This window comes from Phyllostomus hastatus, unplaced genomic scaffold (genome assembly GCF_019186645.2).
Source record: "Phyllostomus hastatus isolate PE091 unplaced genomic scaffold, TTU_PhHast_1.1 phas_scaffold_442, whole genome shotgun sequence".
Taxonomy (NCBI): Eukaryota; Metazoa; Chordata; class Mammalia; order Chiroptera; family Phyllostomidae; genus Phyllostomus; species Phyllostomus hastatus.
The window spans coordinates 1,085,817-1,101,547 of NW_025334030.1; the positions used below are offsets into that span (position 1 = coordinate 1,085,817).

Consider the following 15,731-nt stretch of genomic DNA (forward strand, 5'->3'; position numbering starts at 1 on the left):
GCCACACTGAAGTATCAAAGGTGTCCTTTCTATATACAAACCTGAAATATAACTTCCTTGAAGGGTTAAAGTTCCTAATTTCACCTCTTATTAAAAAAATAAATTATGGTTACAAGATTAAGTCAGGTGTTATAAACTCAGTATCTGTGCAGATAACAAAAATGAGTAAAGCAGGAGCGAAGAGGAAAGCACATAAAAATCCACATTGTTGTTAGCTCTTGAGAAAATAAAACAATATTGTAATGCTGTGTGTGCATTCTAATGTGGCAGTGGTTAGATCACTCACTGGGGCACTCCCTTTGGATGGACTATGTGTCACCTAGACTACCACAGGGTCCCCACCAAAGGTCATAGAGAAGCATGCCTATGTTTTATTATCCCATATTAATGGGGGATATTAGTCATTTCTTTTGCCTATGTCTCCATCATAAACCAATCTCTCTCAGACATGTACATTACTTGCCTGGGCCTGACACTATTTGAATTTCAGCCCCTAACTTATGTGATCCTCTTACATCTGTGCAATCAGAAGGTTGGACTAGGTGAGCTCTTTGATTCCCTCCAGCTCTAATGCTTAGAGGTTAGGCTGAACCATCTATGAACCCTCAGTTAACAGAGCACAGCTAATTTCTTTCTTCAGCCTAGAACCCAAATAGAGTATAGAATTTATATGAATTCATTATAAACTTGCACAGTGTATGGTCACAAATTAAGAGTAGGAGCTGATGGTTGGTTACTGAATGATTCAAATATTGCCCACAAAACAGATTAATGCCTGCTTCTAAATGCATTTTAAAATAAACAAACAAAAGAAACAAAAGTACCTAATGGAGCTATGAGCTATGAAAAGCAGTTAGGTTCATCAACCACCTAAACAAGTCATTTGAATAAGCTCATAGACAGCCCACTTCATCTTCAAATTATCCAATCATTACTTCCAACACACAAATTATACTGTGTGCTGATACTTGCTCACAGACTAACATCTTAATCAAGTGTAGAGACTGCTTATTCATACTGAGAAGGTAAAATTGATGACAATGAGTACGGGTATGAAAAAGCACAAAACACGGAAGAGAAAATCACGATAAAACTTTTCAGATGGCTTCAAGACTTGCAATTGAAATATGACAATTACAAGAAAACATTAACTCAAACTCAGCATATGTCATATCTTTCCTCAAAAGCAAGATGTTGTTGGTCCTTATGAAAGAAACACATCAGTCATAAATTTCTCTAATATATCTTAATCTTGTTCAACCATGACCTCAACTAGGGTTAATGAACAGCTTGCATCAATCAGCTGTAGTCAGGCATGAGTGATTGAAAACTACTTGTATGAAAATCATTAAATAAAAGAACTACTTCTAAAATAAATGTGGGAATTTGAGTCTTCATTTGACTCTCAAGGCATAAAATTCCATGATTCTTATGATGGATTTATTCTCCTGCAAAAATTATAATGAAGAATTCAGGACAGGGGAGGACACTGATTTCCCCTTATGAATGATGTGATTATCTCATAATTGCAATGGTTCATGGGTTAGAGTGTTTTCTATGTGCCCACCACTATGCTCAGCTTGTCACTGGCATTATCCTCAGGATTTCACCACTACTCTAAACTTCACATACACCAAGGAGGAAAGTGAGGTTATATCATGGACCATTGGTCCCACTCTGTCAGAACTAAAGTAGAAACTCCAAGCTCTTTATCTTGATACTTTACTGCTTCTGATAACACCTAAGGGTGTTTATCCAGTGCCACTTTTTCCAATCTGCCATGAAGACCTTCAATTCTACCCAAATTCAAGGCTGTAGCCCCAGTCCCAGACCCTTAGACATGGATCTCTGATACTCATAGAGTTACCTGCTCCTTTCAGAATTATCCTAAGTTTGGATCAGCCATGCCTTTTGACCCACCAGAATGGGGCACTCTGGTGAACAAGGGATTTAGAACAATAAAATTACCCTGGTATTGGGTAACAAAGGGCTTTAATTTACTTTGAAAGACATGAGCCATTTATTCTAAAGCATATACAGAGGCAGAAGCATAATACTCAGCCTCATGAGGGAATAAGAGGTAGTACCTGTGTCTTTAAAGGAAATGTAAACCTTAGGAAAATTGAACTGGTATTGACAAAACAGCCCAGCCACACTGTCATCTGAAAAGACAATTTTGAAGCCACCAAAACATGTTATTAGAAATTGCTCAAGGCACAGGTCCCAAATAAGAGCACACTCTAAGCCTGTGATATTGCACATGCTTGGGTCTGCTGGGGTCCTCCCAGGGCGAAATGAGTACTTCGCCAGCCAAGTATTTCTTCTCTCAACAGCAATCTATCCACAGAAGAGCTGGCATGTGTGCCCAGGCATGCCTGGGGGATGCCCTCTAGGTTTTGAGCCCTTAAGAGTTTGGTCTTGAGTCTGACATGCACAGTTTTGAGCTCCAGCCCCTACCTGTTAGCTACAGTGACTTTTAGGAGGTTACTTGCCTCGGGTTCCTCAATTACAACACGGGGATGATAATTCTTCATGCATATGTATTTTTTGGTGATGAAGAGTCAAGATTACTTGAGATTTTGTGTGCAAAGTGCTTAGAACATAGTTTGATGCTACTGAGGAAAAAAATATTATTTTTGAGATTATTATTCTCTGATTCCTGTTTTTATACAGCTCCTTGTCCTATTTTTAGACGTGGCATCCCTGAACGATTTTTCCAAGCTTTTAGTGTAAGCACATGAGGCTACAGTCCTCAGCCAGGAAGAGGCACTCTCTGGTATCTTATCTTTATTTGGGATGGTTGTTGAAGGGAGATAGAAGGTGGTTTGGAGAAGAACAGACACACAAAAGAGGAAGGGGACAATAGGAATAGTATCAGAGAGGTCAAACAACCAGTCTGAGATCCTTCTGCTTTTCAATGGTGGAGAAGAGAGATGTAAATGCTAAGATTTCCTTCTTTTTTACAGTGGAGTAATATTCTAGGGTGTTATGCTAAGTGAAATAAGTTAGGCAGAGAAAGACAAACACCATATGATTTCACTTATATGTGAAATCTAGGTCATCAAGGAACATGTATAAAGGACTCATAGACAGAGTTAAAGGGGAGAGGATTGAAGGTGGGAGGTTGAGGTTGGGTGGGGCGGGAAAAGTGGTGGTGGGAAAATGGAGACAACTGTACTTGAATAACAATAAAAAAATATAATGAACTAAACAAATAAAATTGAAACAGACTCATAGACACAGAGAACAAACTGATGGTTGCCAGAGAGGAGGGGCATTGGAAGACTAGGTAGAAAAAGTGAAGGGATTAAAAAGTATAAATTGGTAGTTACAAAATAGGGGAAATATAGTCAATAATATTACATGGGATAACTATGTGTAATGCCAGGTGAATAGCGGAAAAATCCGGGGAAATATGTCTAACCATTATGCTGTACATCTAAAACTAATATGAAATAATAGTGAATGTAAACTAATTGAAAATAAATAAGTAAAATAAAATAAAGTGTGGAGCAGAGGGTCAAATCCAGAGCCCAGGTCCTTAACCGATTTGCTTCTCTGAACTGGAGAGCTGGGCTGATGAAACTGGCCCATGGAAGAATTCTAGATTACTTGCCCTGGTCTCAGGCACCGGTCATTTGAACTGTTGGCCCAGGGACCTTCTAGGGAATACCATGGAGATTGAGGAAAGAGTGTAGACTTTGACATCAGACAGATTTGGACAAGGATCTAGACTCTGCCACTCCCAAACTCACCACATCATTAGCTTCTTTGTCCCTCCAATTTCCCAGGATAAGATGGGGAGCAGTAATATCATTTCAAAGGTTTGGTGTGAGGACAAAATGGGATGAGAGATAAAAGAGTGTCTAGTATCATCTGTAGAGCATAGTAGGCCTCAGTAAGTAGAAGTACACCTTCCCTTTCCTTCTCATGACACCAGACCACTCTGAAATTACATTAGGGGTAGCCATGCCCAAGCACATGCAGACTGAATGGCCAGGAGCCCAGAGCTAGATGGTGTGCTATATTGGGTAAGGGTGTGGGCAGCAGACTTTTCCAGAAACTGTCTATGGGTGCAGGTGGGCTTTCTGCGGGGTATGTGAACTGTGTCTACATTTTAAAAATCCATGTATCTTTTAACTATTCACACAGAGACACCCAGAGGTGGACAGCAATATTTGAACCCAGCTGTTCACTTCAGTTGATTGGGAATAACAACATTGCCAGATAAACCCCAGAAACAAACTGAAGTCCATGGCAAACATGAAAAAGAATGAGTTGGATACCAGAATGAAGTACAGAGTGATCTCCCAGATATTAAAAAGTGCCAAACTGGATGCTTAGTAGATGTCAGTTCTGTTATTTTGAGACTGTAACTAGTGAGAAGTTAAGGATATCAAGACTGATTTAGAGACAGAGCAAGTTAGAATACAGAGAGAGACAGACAGAGACAGAGACAGAGACAGAGACAGAGACAGAGACACAGAGACAGGCAGGGTGGGGTAGAGGATAGAGACAGGGATAGGGTCAGGGATAAATGGAGGCAGGGTAGGGCTATGGATACAAGGTAGAAATAGGGATAGACAAGCAGGCTGCTATAGACTGAATTACTGTGTCCCACCAGTATGCATCTATTAAAATCCTAGCCTGCAAGATGACAGTATTAGAAGGAGGGACCTTGAGGAGGTGATCAGATTGTGAGGGTGGAGCCCTTACAAAAAAGTCCTCAGAGAGTTTTCTAGCTCCTTCCTCCTTGTGGAGACACAGTGAGAAGATGCTGTTTATGAACCAGGAAGTGGGTCCTAATCAGACCCTGAATATGTTGGTGCCAAGATCTTGGAGTTCCCAGCCCCCAAACCAGATATAAATGTTTTTTTTTCAGCCATTTAGTTTATAATACTTCTGTTATAGCAGCCTGAACTAACTAACACACAGGTGTATGCTTTCATTTGCATAAAACACTTCTAAAGGAAAATATAAGGGATTGGTAACTGTACTTTCCATCAGGGAGACTAAGAACTGGGGTTGTGGGTGTTAGGATATTTTAGTTTTCATTGTAAAGCCGTTTCTAATGTGTAGCTTTTTAACTACAAAACTAAATTACTATAGTAGTAGTAGCAGCAGCAGCAGCAGTAGTAAAAATAATAATAATAGCTAATTAACAAAAAGGAATGGATTGAGAAGTTTTCCCCATACCTTAGCTACATAATTGACTTGCAAAAGAGAGCCAATATGTAAATGCTGAAGAACAGGGAGTCATCACCCACCAATGTCTTATCTTCTTAAAGGCATTAATGAAGTCTGGAGACATAGTGCTTCAGTGAAAGCAGCTGAGGATTAAGAAGCCGGTTCCTTAAACAGCTCTTCTCTCTGTCAATAGAGCCCAAAGCTTGGGGAACAAGCTCTGAGACCTACATTATTTCTCCTATCAGATCTCAGAGCAGGTGGGAGACTTTTAAACAGACGGTAGAGGTGTTAAAAATAGAAGGTAAGTTGCTATTGGAGATATGTGGAGAATTCACCACTTGCAAATCTCGAATTATAATATGTCAAAAGTAAAATACCTTGTCAGGAGCAGTATCTGATATAATACAGTATTTGCTCTGTCAGTACAGTGATCCATGATGTGTTTGGAAGCCTATATTAAATAGACATTCAGCGGCAAAATGTCCTGCAGGGACTCATCTCAGCCCTTGGAGAACTGAAAGGATGACCTGCCAAGTCTTTGCTGTCTGTGCTTTCCTCAGCTCTGGTTGGGAGTTCTGGGTGCATCCTGCTTCCCTTTTACAGATTCTGTACTTTATGTTAAATCATGTGCATATATTAGAAGTTCTTGGAGCCTAGCAGATGGATGGATCTTTTCTCTTACCCTAAACTACTCAGTTTCTCAAAGAAGTGATGGCCTACACAGTGCCCTCAGATTGGCATTAAGCACTATGCCTCTATGTTGAAGAATAGTTAGAGTTATTCCAGATACAACTAAACTACAGGGAAGAACTTAGGTGTGCTAATACAGGGGCATATCTTTCAAGGGTGGGAGAACCTTGGGTCTGACCCACTCGGAGGATAAATTCCTCCCTTGGGAAATGCAGAGCCTGGAGGGAGAGAAGGTGCCCTTGGAAACTGTGTGAGGATGCAGAGACAATTCAAAGTAAGCTTCTCATTGGCCATGTTCTGCACAGCCAGGTCAGGAAAACACAACTCAGAAGTAGGTCACGTATAGCAGAAGCATCTTCCTTTTTGGTCAAAGGGGAGAAAAATATATGCACATAATTCTTTGTAGCAGAAGACAAGATGGCCACTTTTTCCATCTTTCAGGCTCAGCTACAAAACCACCTCCTTCAGCTTATAATGGCTCCTTTTCCTATAAAACTTCCTGTAGGAGTATGAACCACCAAACATTGCTAAAGAAGATAAAGTAACCTGCTAATCAGCCCCACCACAAATTCACACACTCCAACTCAGAGAGGTGCTCGTAGCCATTCAAATACCGTTGGCATTGCCTGAGCCAGATTCCTGGGTTGTTTGCCCAGTTTCAGAAATCATTCTATTGTTCCTATGCTCTAGAACTTGTCACATTACAATAATTAATGGAACACATGTCCTATTATCTCTAGTGGCCCAGGAGCATTCGGAGGGAAGAGAGCTGTCTGCTTACCAGCCCATCTCACCGCAGTGCCGGGTACTGTGGACAGCAACGTGCTACTTAAATTTAATTGCATTGATCTCTAAAGAGTTCTGTTTGTGAGAGAAGGATGTTGAGTATGTCAACTCCCCAAATGGATTAAAATTTCCTTTACGGTAGGCTTCATTAACCCTTTCTTTCAAACTCTCATTTTGTAACTCCTCTGGCTTAAACTCTTTTCAATATCTTTCCACGACTCCTGACATGGAATGCCATTCCTTACTGAATGCAGCAGGCCTGTGGGATGTGAACCCTGCTGATTGCTTCCATTTCATCCTTTGCCACTGTACCCCCAAACTCTCTCCATATGCCCTAGATATACTGGCCTCTTTTTAGTTCTTTGAATGAGTCAAGGTCATGACTATTGACCTTGTTATTCTTTCTGCCTGAAAATCTTTGTCTCCTCACCTTAAATATCATCTCCTTGAAGGAAGGTACCTAGACTACTCATTTGCAGGCAGCACCTCTGCTCTTTTTTTATTCTCCCAAAGTATCTGTCTTTTTCTTAAGAGCATGGATTGTAATTTGTGTTTATGTAGCTGTTTGATCACCACACCTTCACTCTGCCTTTCACACCAAATTACAGAAGGGAAAGGACAATTTCTGTTTGATTCAACCACATTACCTAGTATGAGTCCTGGCTCTGGTAGAGGTCTAATAAATATTTGTGAATGAATGAGTGAATGTGTGACTGAAAGAAATGAATAAATCTTCCAAAGCATGAGTATAGTTGATACATGTTGAAGCTTAACAAAGAATGTCCTTTTTCAGTCCTAAAATAGCCTCTTGGAACCCTACCACCTTGATTATCACAAAATAACCAACAAGCAAATAAACAACAACTCCATCACTACCATCTGGTAGTCAACACAATACAAACACCTGCAAAATCAGCAAGCACATTTAAATAAACTCACCCCTAGGTTACAGCAGCAGGTAGACACAAAAAGACAATAGCAGCACTATTTACAAGAGCCAAAGGTGGAAACAACCCAAGTGCACTGAATGAATGGATAAATGAATGGTTTATCCATACAATGGAATAGTATTCAGTCATAAAAAGGAATGCAGTGCTGATATATTTTGCAATATGAATGAACCTTCAAAATAGTCTATTATTGGAAAGATGATGAACACAAAAAGTCATATATATATGCATATATATATAGATATATAAAATTTCCTTTTTATGAAAAATCCTGAATAACAAATCCATATAGACCAATAGCAGATTAGTGGTTGCCAGGGACCAGGGGAAGGTACAATGGAGAGTGTCTGCTTAAGGGGCATGGAGTTTCCTTTGGGTGCTGAAAATATTCTTGAATTGGATTATGATGATCATTGCACTACACTGTGAATGTACTAATGCCACTGAATTGTATACATTAAAGTGGTAACTTTTATGTTTTGTACAACAATAAAACAGGGTGAGCAACAGAAAAATTTCTAATATATTATTTTTTAAATTCTCTAAATGTAACCTCCAGGTTAAGTACCAGGTAGCAAAGTTAGTCATCTTCTGCTTTTAGTTGCAAGAAAAATATTATGCTTTAAAACAATAAACTTAGCTCTGCCTGGGTAGCTCAGTTTGTTAGAGGACCACCTGATATGTCAGGGTTGCCAGTTCAGTCCCTGGTCAGGTTATGTATAAGAATCAACCAATGAATGCATAAATATGTGGAACAAAAAAACTGGTGTTTTTCTCTCTCCTTCCCTCTCTCTCTCATTCTTTTTTTCTCCCTTCCTCCTTTCCTCTCTCTCTAAAATCAATCAATCAATAATTTAAAAAATAAACTTCTTTAAAATATTGGATTTTCAGAGGCCTGGAGGCAGGAGAAAAAGGCACAATTGCCTTGCATTTAGAAAACATTCTAGACTAGGGGCTTGGTGAACCCAAACTTCTAAAGAATTCTGCATAACAAGGTTTCACAAATGTGCATATACATCTTCTGGTATACATGGTTATCTTAGGTGGTGCACAAAATTTCTTTCTTTTCTTTTTGTTTTTTACTTTGAAGAAGTCCAATTTATTGGTTGTTTTTCTTTTAGGGAACATACTTTTGATGTCCTATTTAAGAAATGTTTGTATAATTCAAGGTCATGAGAGTTTTCTTGAAATTTTTTTTAGATTTTATTTATTTATTTTCAGAGAAATGGGAAGGGAGGGAAGCAGAGAGGGAGAGAAACATCAATGTGTGAGAGATACATTTTCACCAGTAGCCTCTCACACACCCCCAAGAGGGCACCTGACTGGCAACCCACGCATGTGCCCTGACTGGGAATTGAACCAGCAACCCTTTGGTTCACATGTTAGCACTTTTGTTTAGGAATATCTTTGATTAATAACCAATAACATTAGTTTTCATTGATGATAATGTTAAAATGTTTCCTCTTATTGTTGTGGTCTTGTTTTTAATTGATTTAATCCATTCATCTGCAATAAAATGTACTCTTTTGGTATGTACAGGCATGTCACCACCACCATCAGAGCACAGAACACTTGCACTGCCCTGCAAACCTCTCCCATGCTGCTCCTTTGCAGTCCAGGCCTCTACACACCAGGGCTCAGCAACAAAATGGAAGAAATAGGGACACATAAACAAGGATGGATCTCTAACACATTAGGCTATGGTAAGGAGGGCTGGTGCAGAAATGCAGGGTGGCTGCAAATGGACACAAGACTTGTGTCTGGGGTGATGGATATATTCCAAAATTGGATGGTGGTGATGGTTGCACAACTCTATAAATACACCAAAAAAATCTGAATTGTATAGCTAAAATTGGTGAGTTTTATGGTATGTAAATTATATTTCCACAAAGCCATTTATAAAATGATTACATAGTGTATGATTACACACACACACACACACACACACACACACACACACACGGTGTCCGTTTAAATAAGTAATAGGAGAGGATCCCTATAGATGAGGTGAACTTTACAGAGCTGGGATAGCAAGGACAGGGCAGCTAGATAGGGGTGCTCCCCACTGTCACTCCTGGAATCCTGGGGGCCCCACCTGACCCCTCCCGCCTTCACCCCAAGACTGGAGCCCACTTACTGTGGCGGTGCCGGAGACGGTCTGCGCACTGGTGTCCGCTGCGCTCTGCTCCGAGTGCGACTGGGCGGGAGGGTACAGGTTTAACGTGTGCTCAGGGACAGTGCTCTGGCCGGTGTACTCTGGCGCCGGGTGGGGGTGAGGGGCTGTGTATTCCGCGGGGATGCCGTTCTGAGGGGGAGCGAACTGAGCCGAAGCATAAGGCTGAGCCATTGTGTCAGGGGCAGCTGCTGCTTCCTGATTACCCTGAAAAATCACAAAGGTGGAGAGAAGGTGAGAACTGTGAGTGGCCGCCCAGCAGAACCTCTCCCCAGGGCCCACCTTGTGGGTGTGTGCACTTGCTGAGGACCTGAGATGGATGCATCCCAGTTAATTGTCACTAGACGCTCTAAGGAAGTAGTAACCATCATTTGTATAACCCCACTGTACAGATGCAGAAATCAAGGCTGGGGAAGGGGAAGTCTCTTTCCTCAGGTCCCAGCCCAACAGCCAAAAACTGTGAGGATCTGTGTTCCACTGGATTGGATTTTTCTGGCAGATCTTCCTTGTTTCATTCGCATTTGGGGACATGTGAGCATGTAGTTGTCTCCAGTGACAGCAGAGCCTTGCTTTGATACTTCAAATGCCAGGAGAGATTAAATTGAACATGCTTGTTCTTGAGTAGAGAGACAATTTATCTAAGCATTTGAATTTAATGAAAGTTTTATGTGTCTTGGCTCACATAATGGGAAGGGGGTCTTTTTAATGACCAGAATATGTGTGTGTGTGTGTGTGTGTGTGTGTGTGTGTGAGGGGGGTGGAGAGGAGAGAGAGAGAGAGAGAAGACAGAGGATGTTCCTAGAGCCAATATGAAGCAGCCGATGAAAATTCAGGGCCTAATTTGGACAAAGATGGCACTCTGTGATATCCTCAATTTAAGTATCTTTGTGAAATGCTGGACTTAACTCAGTCTCATTTGTCAATGCTTCCCCCCACCTCCTGCCTTATTTTTTATAAGCACAGAGTATTATATAACAATTCACCCTTCAGATCTAGGCAAAACATGCAGTGTGATAATAACAGCCAAGTCAAAAGAATTTTTTTAAAAATCCCTGAATTCAAATGCTTCCATTTCAGGAAACATCTATCTCTCTCCACCTCCACCCCCACTGCCACCCCCATAACTTACTACCCTATACACACACACAGCAACAGCAGCGGCAGAAACCACAATCCAGAGGTCTGAATTTTCCATGGTCTCAAGGGATGGGATCGTATGGTCACAAAGAGACAGGAAAGAAAAGAACCTTAGCAATTAAGCACACCAAAGGGCTGCCTTTCCCACAGTCTGTGGTCAATCCATGTGACTTCAGCCCCCATGTAATAGTAGCAGGTCAGAAATGGCAGAATTGCTCACATCTCCTCCATCCTTGTCACCAACATTCGAGAACCTCTTTGGTTAAAGCAACTTGGGTGTAGCCGAAACATTATGACATAGAGGGTAAAAAGAAGTTTATTCTCAGAGCAGCACACAGAGCTGGTTCATTTGTTTAGAGGGGACCTTAATTAGAATGTTAAATATGACACATTGATGAGAACTAAGCTTAGGCTAAGTTTAAAACATTTTACAAGTGAAAACATTCTCATCAGGCCCTGTCCTCCCCCATAGTAATTTCTCCAAATGTCTGTGCCATGGAAGCAGAAATGCACAGCCCTTTCTTTCTTTCTAACATGTTTTCACAGCATTTGGGGCTGAGCAGAGCCTGTCTGTGCTGTGGCTGGATCACTGAATGTGAAAATTTAACCCTGTCCATCCCTAGCAAACCCAAAAACATTTATTGTCATTGCCACTCAGTTTTCACTTTTCTTCAAAAAAAGTATTTGGTTTTCTTTTGCGGGGACATTTCTACTCTCAGTCTAGTGCAGATGTGGCTAAGCCCCACCTCCTATGACCCACAGCTACAGTCACATCATCTAACCTGACTAATCAAAGGGTTCCATTCTCACAGTCATGGGGATTGTGGGTTCATGCACATCTGTCTAAACCAGTTAGTGAGTTAAGCCCTAGTAACTCCAATGAGGCTTAACACTGAGGTTTTGCTGGAGTGCGGGAAGGAAGTTCTCTTTCAAAGGTCATTGGCAGCTGTAAAAATGATGTCAGCCTGGAGTTGCCAGGAACTGCCCCTTGAAGAGGGCCTGCTTAAAGCCAAAGCCAACTCAGAGGCAAATGGAACCCAGAAACTGAGAAACAGACCAACTGAGTCCCAGTGACATCATCTGAAGTCTTGGGTCCAGCTTTACCTGCAGTTAGTAGTGCCATTGTTTGTTTTAGTCACATGAATCAGCAATGTTTTATTTTGTTTAAGCTAATTTTTCTGTTATTTACAACCAGAAGGGTCTTGATTAATAAAAAAAAAAATCCTCTGCTGTTTCTGAGATGACTAACACCCTTTTCTTCTCTAGGGCTGTGCATCTATATTCTTGTATACAAAAATTCCATATGGATGCTACTTCTTAAGAAGCCCCAGAAACTTTAGGACCTTGAGGACATTCTGAAGAGAAATTCATTGTGACAGATTCTACTTCTGCCCAAAAGTCTCTTTCAACCTGCCTTCCCTTCCACCAGGTTCATCTCTGAATTGAAAGAAAGACCTATGAGAACTCCAGGTGTGGTTTCATAGGGGAGCATAACATGGTCGCAGGAGCTATGGTAGACAGAGATAGTCCCTAAAGACAAAGATTTCTCCCCTCTACCTTCAGCAACAAACACTTTCAAGGGAACACTGATCACATGGCCTTTCCTCACTGCAGAGCAATCTTAGGAAGAGTGGTCTAGTCCCACAAGCTCCAGAAAAACTGCAAGGGCTCTCTGCTAGGATCTGAGCTCTCTCGGTTTGGGAGAAAGAAGGGCCTGCCCTCAGGAAGACTATGGTCACTCCATCCTCCTGACACCACCAAGTCTTCCCATTCCTTGCCCCCTCCACTTAGAAAGTCCTCCTCTACTCCCTTGCTTGGCTAGTCTCTACTTGTCTTTCATGTCCCAGATCAAGAGCTCCCTCTTCTAGCAAGCCTTCATCAACACTTAAACCAAACCAGTAGCCTGCTTTCTATACCTCACTGTAGCCTGTGGCCACATCACACATAATTCTAAGTATTTCCATTGCCTGCTTATTTGTGTGTGAGCATCCAGAAGGCAGAAGACGGTCACATTCTCCACTCCATCTCCAGTCTATAGAAACATGGTAGCTGCAAGGTAGGCATTTACAAAAGTTTGCTAAGTGAATGCATGCTTGACTAATGAGCTATGGGCTCAGTAAAGCTTAACTAGGCAACAGGAAATAGTTGGGGATATAGAAGGTAAGGAGTGAGCAAATGACCCATGGGAGATATCTGGCCCATTACTTATTTTTATAAATAAAGTTTTATTGGGACACAGTCACATTCACTGGCTATGATAGTAGAGGGGAATAGTTTGGACAGACATGCTATGGCCCCACAAGCCTAAACTCTTTAACTCTCTGGCCCTTCGCAAAAAAATGTTTTATACTCTCTGTAGTAGAGTATCATTAAGTATGCTAACACCAATTCCAGAGCCATGCTTATAGAAAAAGTGCAGAAAACAAAGCTGACAATAAAGCAGGGAGAGAAAGGGATACATTCTCTCTGAACCATAGAGGGTGGCTCGCCTAGACCTGAAGATCATCCATGTTGAGGATGGTGCAAATGGGTGAATGGGGATCTTTTTCAGAATTCTCTCTTCATCACCAATTTAGTCTCTCTAAATTATAAACATACATGCACACATGCAGGCTTGAAACTCAGCACCAGTAGGCTCAGGACAGGGAAGATCCATGATGGCCTCAGGCTTTTGTGCTCCATGTGAAGGCATCCCCTTCACTTCACCAGTGTGGTCAGAAAACAGAGTGGTGCCTCCCTTCAGGCCCAGCGGATACCAGGCATCGTGCTGGGTGCTTTGCATCAGTTCTTAAACAGAGGTCACTGTTTCTCAGGCAACAGTAGTCATGACTGGAGAGGTTTTTAGTTGTCACAGCTTGGGAGGAGGGTTGCTACTAACGTGTCGAGTGTACAGACCAGGGATGTTGCTAACGCCCTACAATGCACAGGATAGCCCTACCACCAAGGATTATTCAGCCCTAAGTGTTAATTGTGCAGAGGTCTAGAATCCTTGCCTGGCATGCATTCCATCCACACCACTTTATTGTTAATTATACTGCAGCCTACAGCTGGTAAATGATTTTGCAAGGTCAAAGCCACAGAGGGCTCTTTGGGAAGCCAGGAACTGAACCAAAGCTCATGTTATCCTGTGTCCAGGTGCCTCTCATTTGGCAGGATTATCACCTGGTAGGGAAATTCATTCCCATTCTTAAGTAAACAAACCTCTCTCTGTCACATATACACCATGGCCTCAAGACCTGTTTCCACCTGTGGGGAAGTCAGGTGCTGGGGTGTTTAATTCAAATATGCCAGCATTCCATTAGCCAGATTATAGTGTTTACTCTGGTGAGTGTTAGAGCTCTAGCCTGGATAACTTCTGCCCAAGGCCTTGCTTTAGAACAGGGGTGTCAAACTCATTTTCACTGGGGGCCACATCAGCCTCCTGGTTTCCTTCAAAGGACTGGATATAACTTTAGGGCTGTACAAATATAACTACTTCTTAACAGTTAACACTTAAACAGTTGGTGCTGCCACCAGGTAGAAAACAAGGTGGTGCTGGGCCAGATAAAACAAGGTGGAGGGCCGAATTTGGCCCACGGGCCTTGTGTTTGCCACCTGTGCTTTACAAGCTCTGAGGCCATCCTAAGAAAAGCAAGAGCCAGCTGGGGGCAACACTGGAGCCACGGACAAAGCACCAACTTCTGCCAAACCTTGTGGCATTCTGGTTTACCACAAGGAGCCCAGGGCACCGAGCTCTAGGAGCTGTATCTGTGGTCACCAAGGAACCTACAGGTACATTCAGGTCAACAAGGCCCTGGATTGCACTCCCGTTTCTGGAGTTTTCAAACAGATGTTGGTGGGACCCCCCACAGTTCCTTATTAACACCAACAGCAGTTCTCGAGAGACCCTAATTAATATTCCCAACATTTGCACTTTGGGCTAATTACAGCTAATATTTAATTAAGATCATTGTACTTCCCATGGAATTATTTTTCACCTTCAAATGGCTTCAGAGATGCCTTTGCTTCCTCCCTAGTGATGTTCCTGGATTCTTAGCTTAGCTGAAATGTATTTTCTGGAAAAATACATTCATAGTAAGGCACCTTTTCCTCTCTAGGTCAAGGAATATCTTGGGCACTTAAACAGGCTCCTGTTGAAAGCTGAAGCCAACTCCATGGAGGTGACAGTGACGGGCAAAAATTATTTGGAGCATTCTGGCTAGACATTCCCTCATTTGTAGAAGCTGCCTCCTTTCCTTTCCTCCAATGCCAGACCCCTACCTTTCCCTAAATAAGCGAACTGATCACAGAGATTCATGTATTTACAGAGTCAAGGTGCTTGTGTGTGTTCTAAGTTGATGCAGAGGGTGATTCCAATTTGGACATATACCTCCTTCCCTCCACCGCATCATCGACCAAGTGCTTCAAGAGGTTTTGCAACCCTAACATCTAATTTGCAGTGCCTGGGCTTTCTTTGGTTGCTGCTGAATACACAAAAGGCAGGGGCAAGACCTGGTATTTTAAAACCCAATAATGCTGCTGAAAAACGAGATAGAAACTTGAAGTAAAGAACATCATTTAGGGTAAATGTAGAAGAAACTTTCTTGTCCTCATACGCCAAACCTCAATCTGAGCAACTCATCACCGGCCGGATGAATGGGACCCCCTCATTACCCAAGACACCCCAATGGGTAGCTTGCACTCCAGTCACTGAGAACAAACGGATATTAAAATGCAACCAAATCTGATTCACTAAAGCAACAAAAAAATGCCATTTCAATTTAAATATTTTACTGAAGCATGAAATAGCCAGGATATTATTGCTATTT

General features: G+C 41.8%; 1 protein-coding gene across 17 annotated transcripts in view; it reads right to left on the reverse strand.

Annotated features, from left to right (window-relative positions):
- Positions 1-15,731, reverse strand: part of RBFOX1 (RNA binding fox-1 homolog 1) — a 1,503,477-nt gene that overhangs the window by 168,777 nt on the left and 1,318,969 nt on the right. For all 17 annotated transcript variants that reach the window (XM_045820711.1, XM_045820717.1, XM_045820712.1 and 14 more), the window contains one exon: positions 9,751-9,993. In XM_045820711.1, the coding sequence (XP_045676667.1) occupies positions 9,751-9,993 (243 nt within the window). The remainder of the gene's footprint in view (positions 1-9,750; positions 9,994-15,731) is intronic.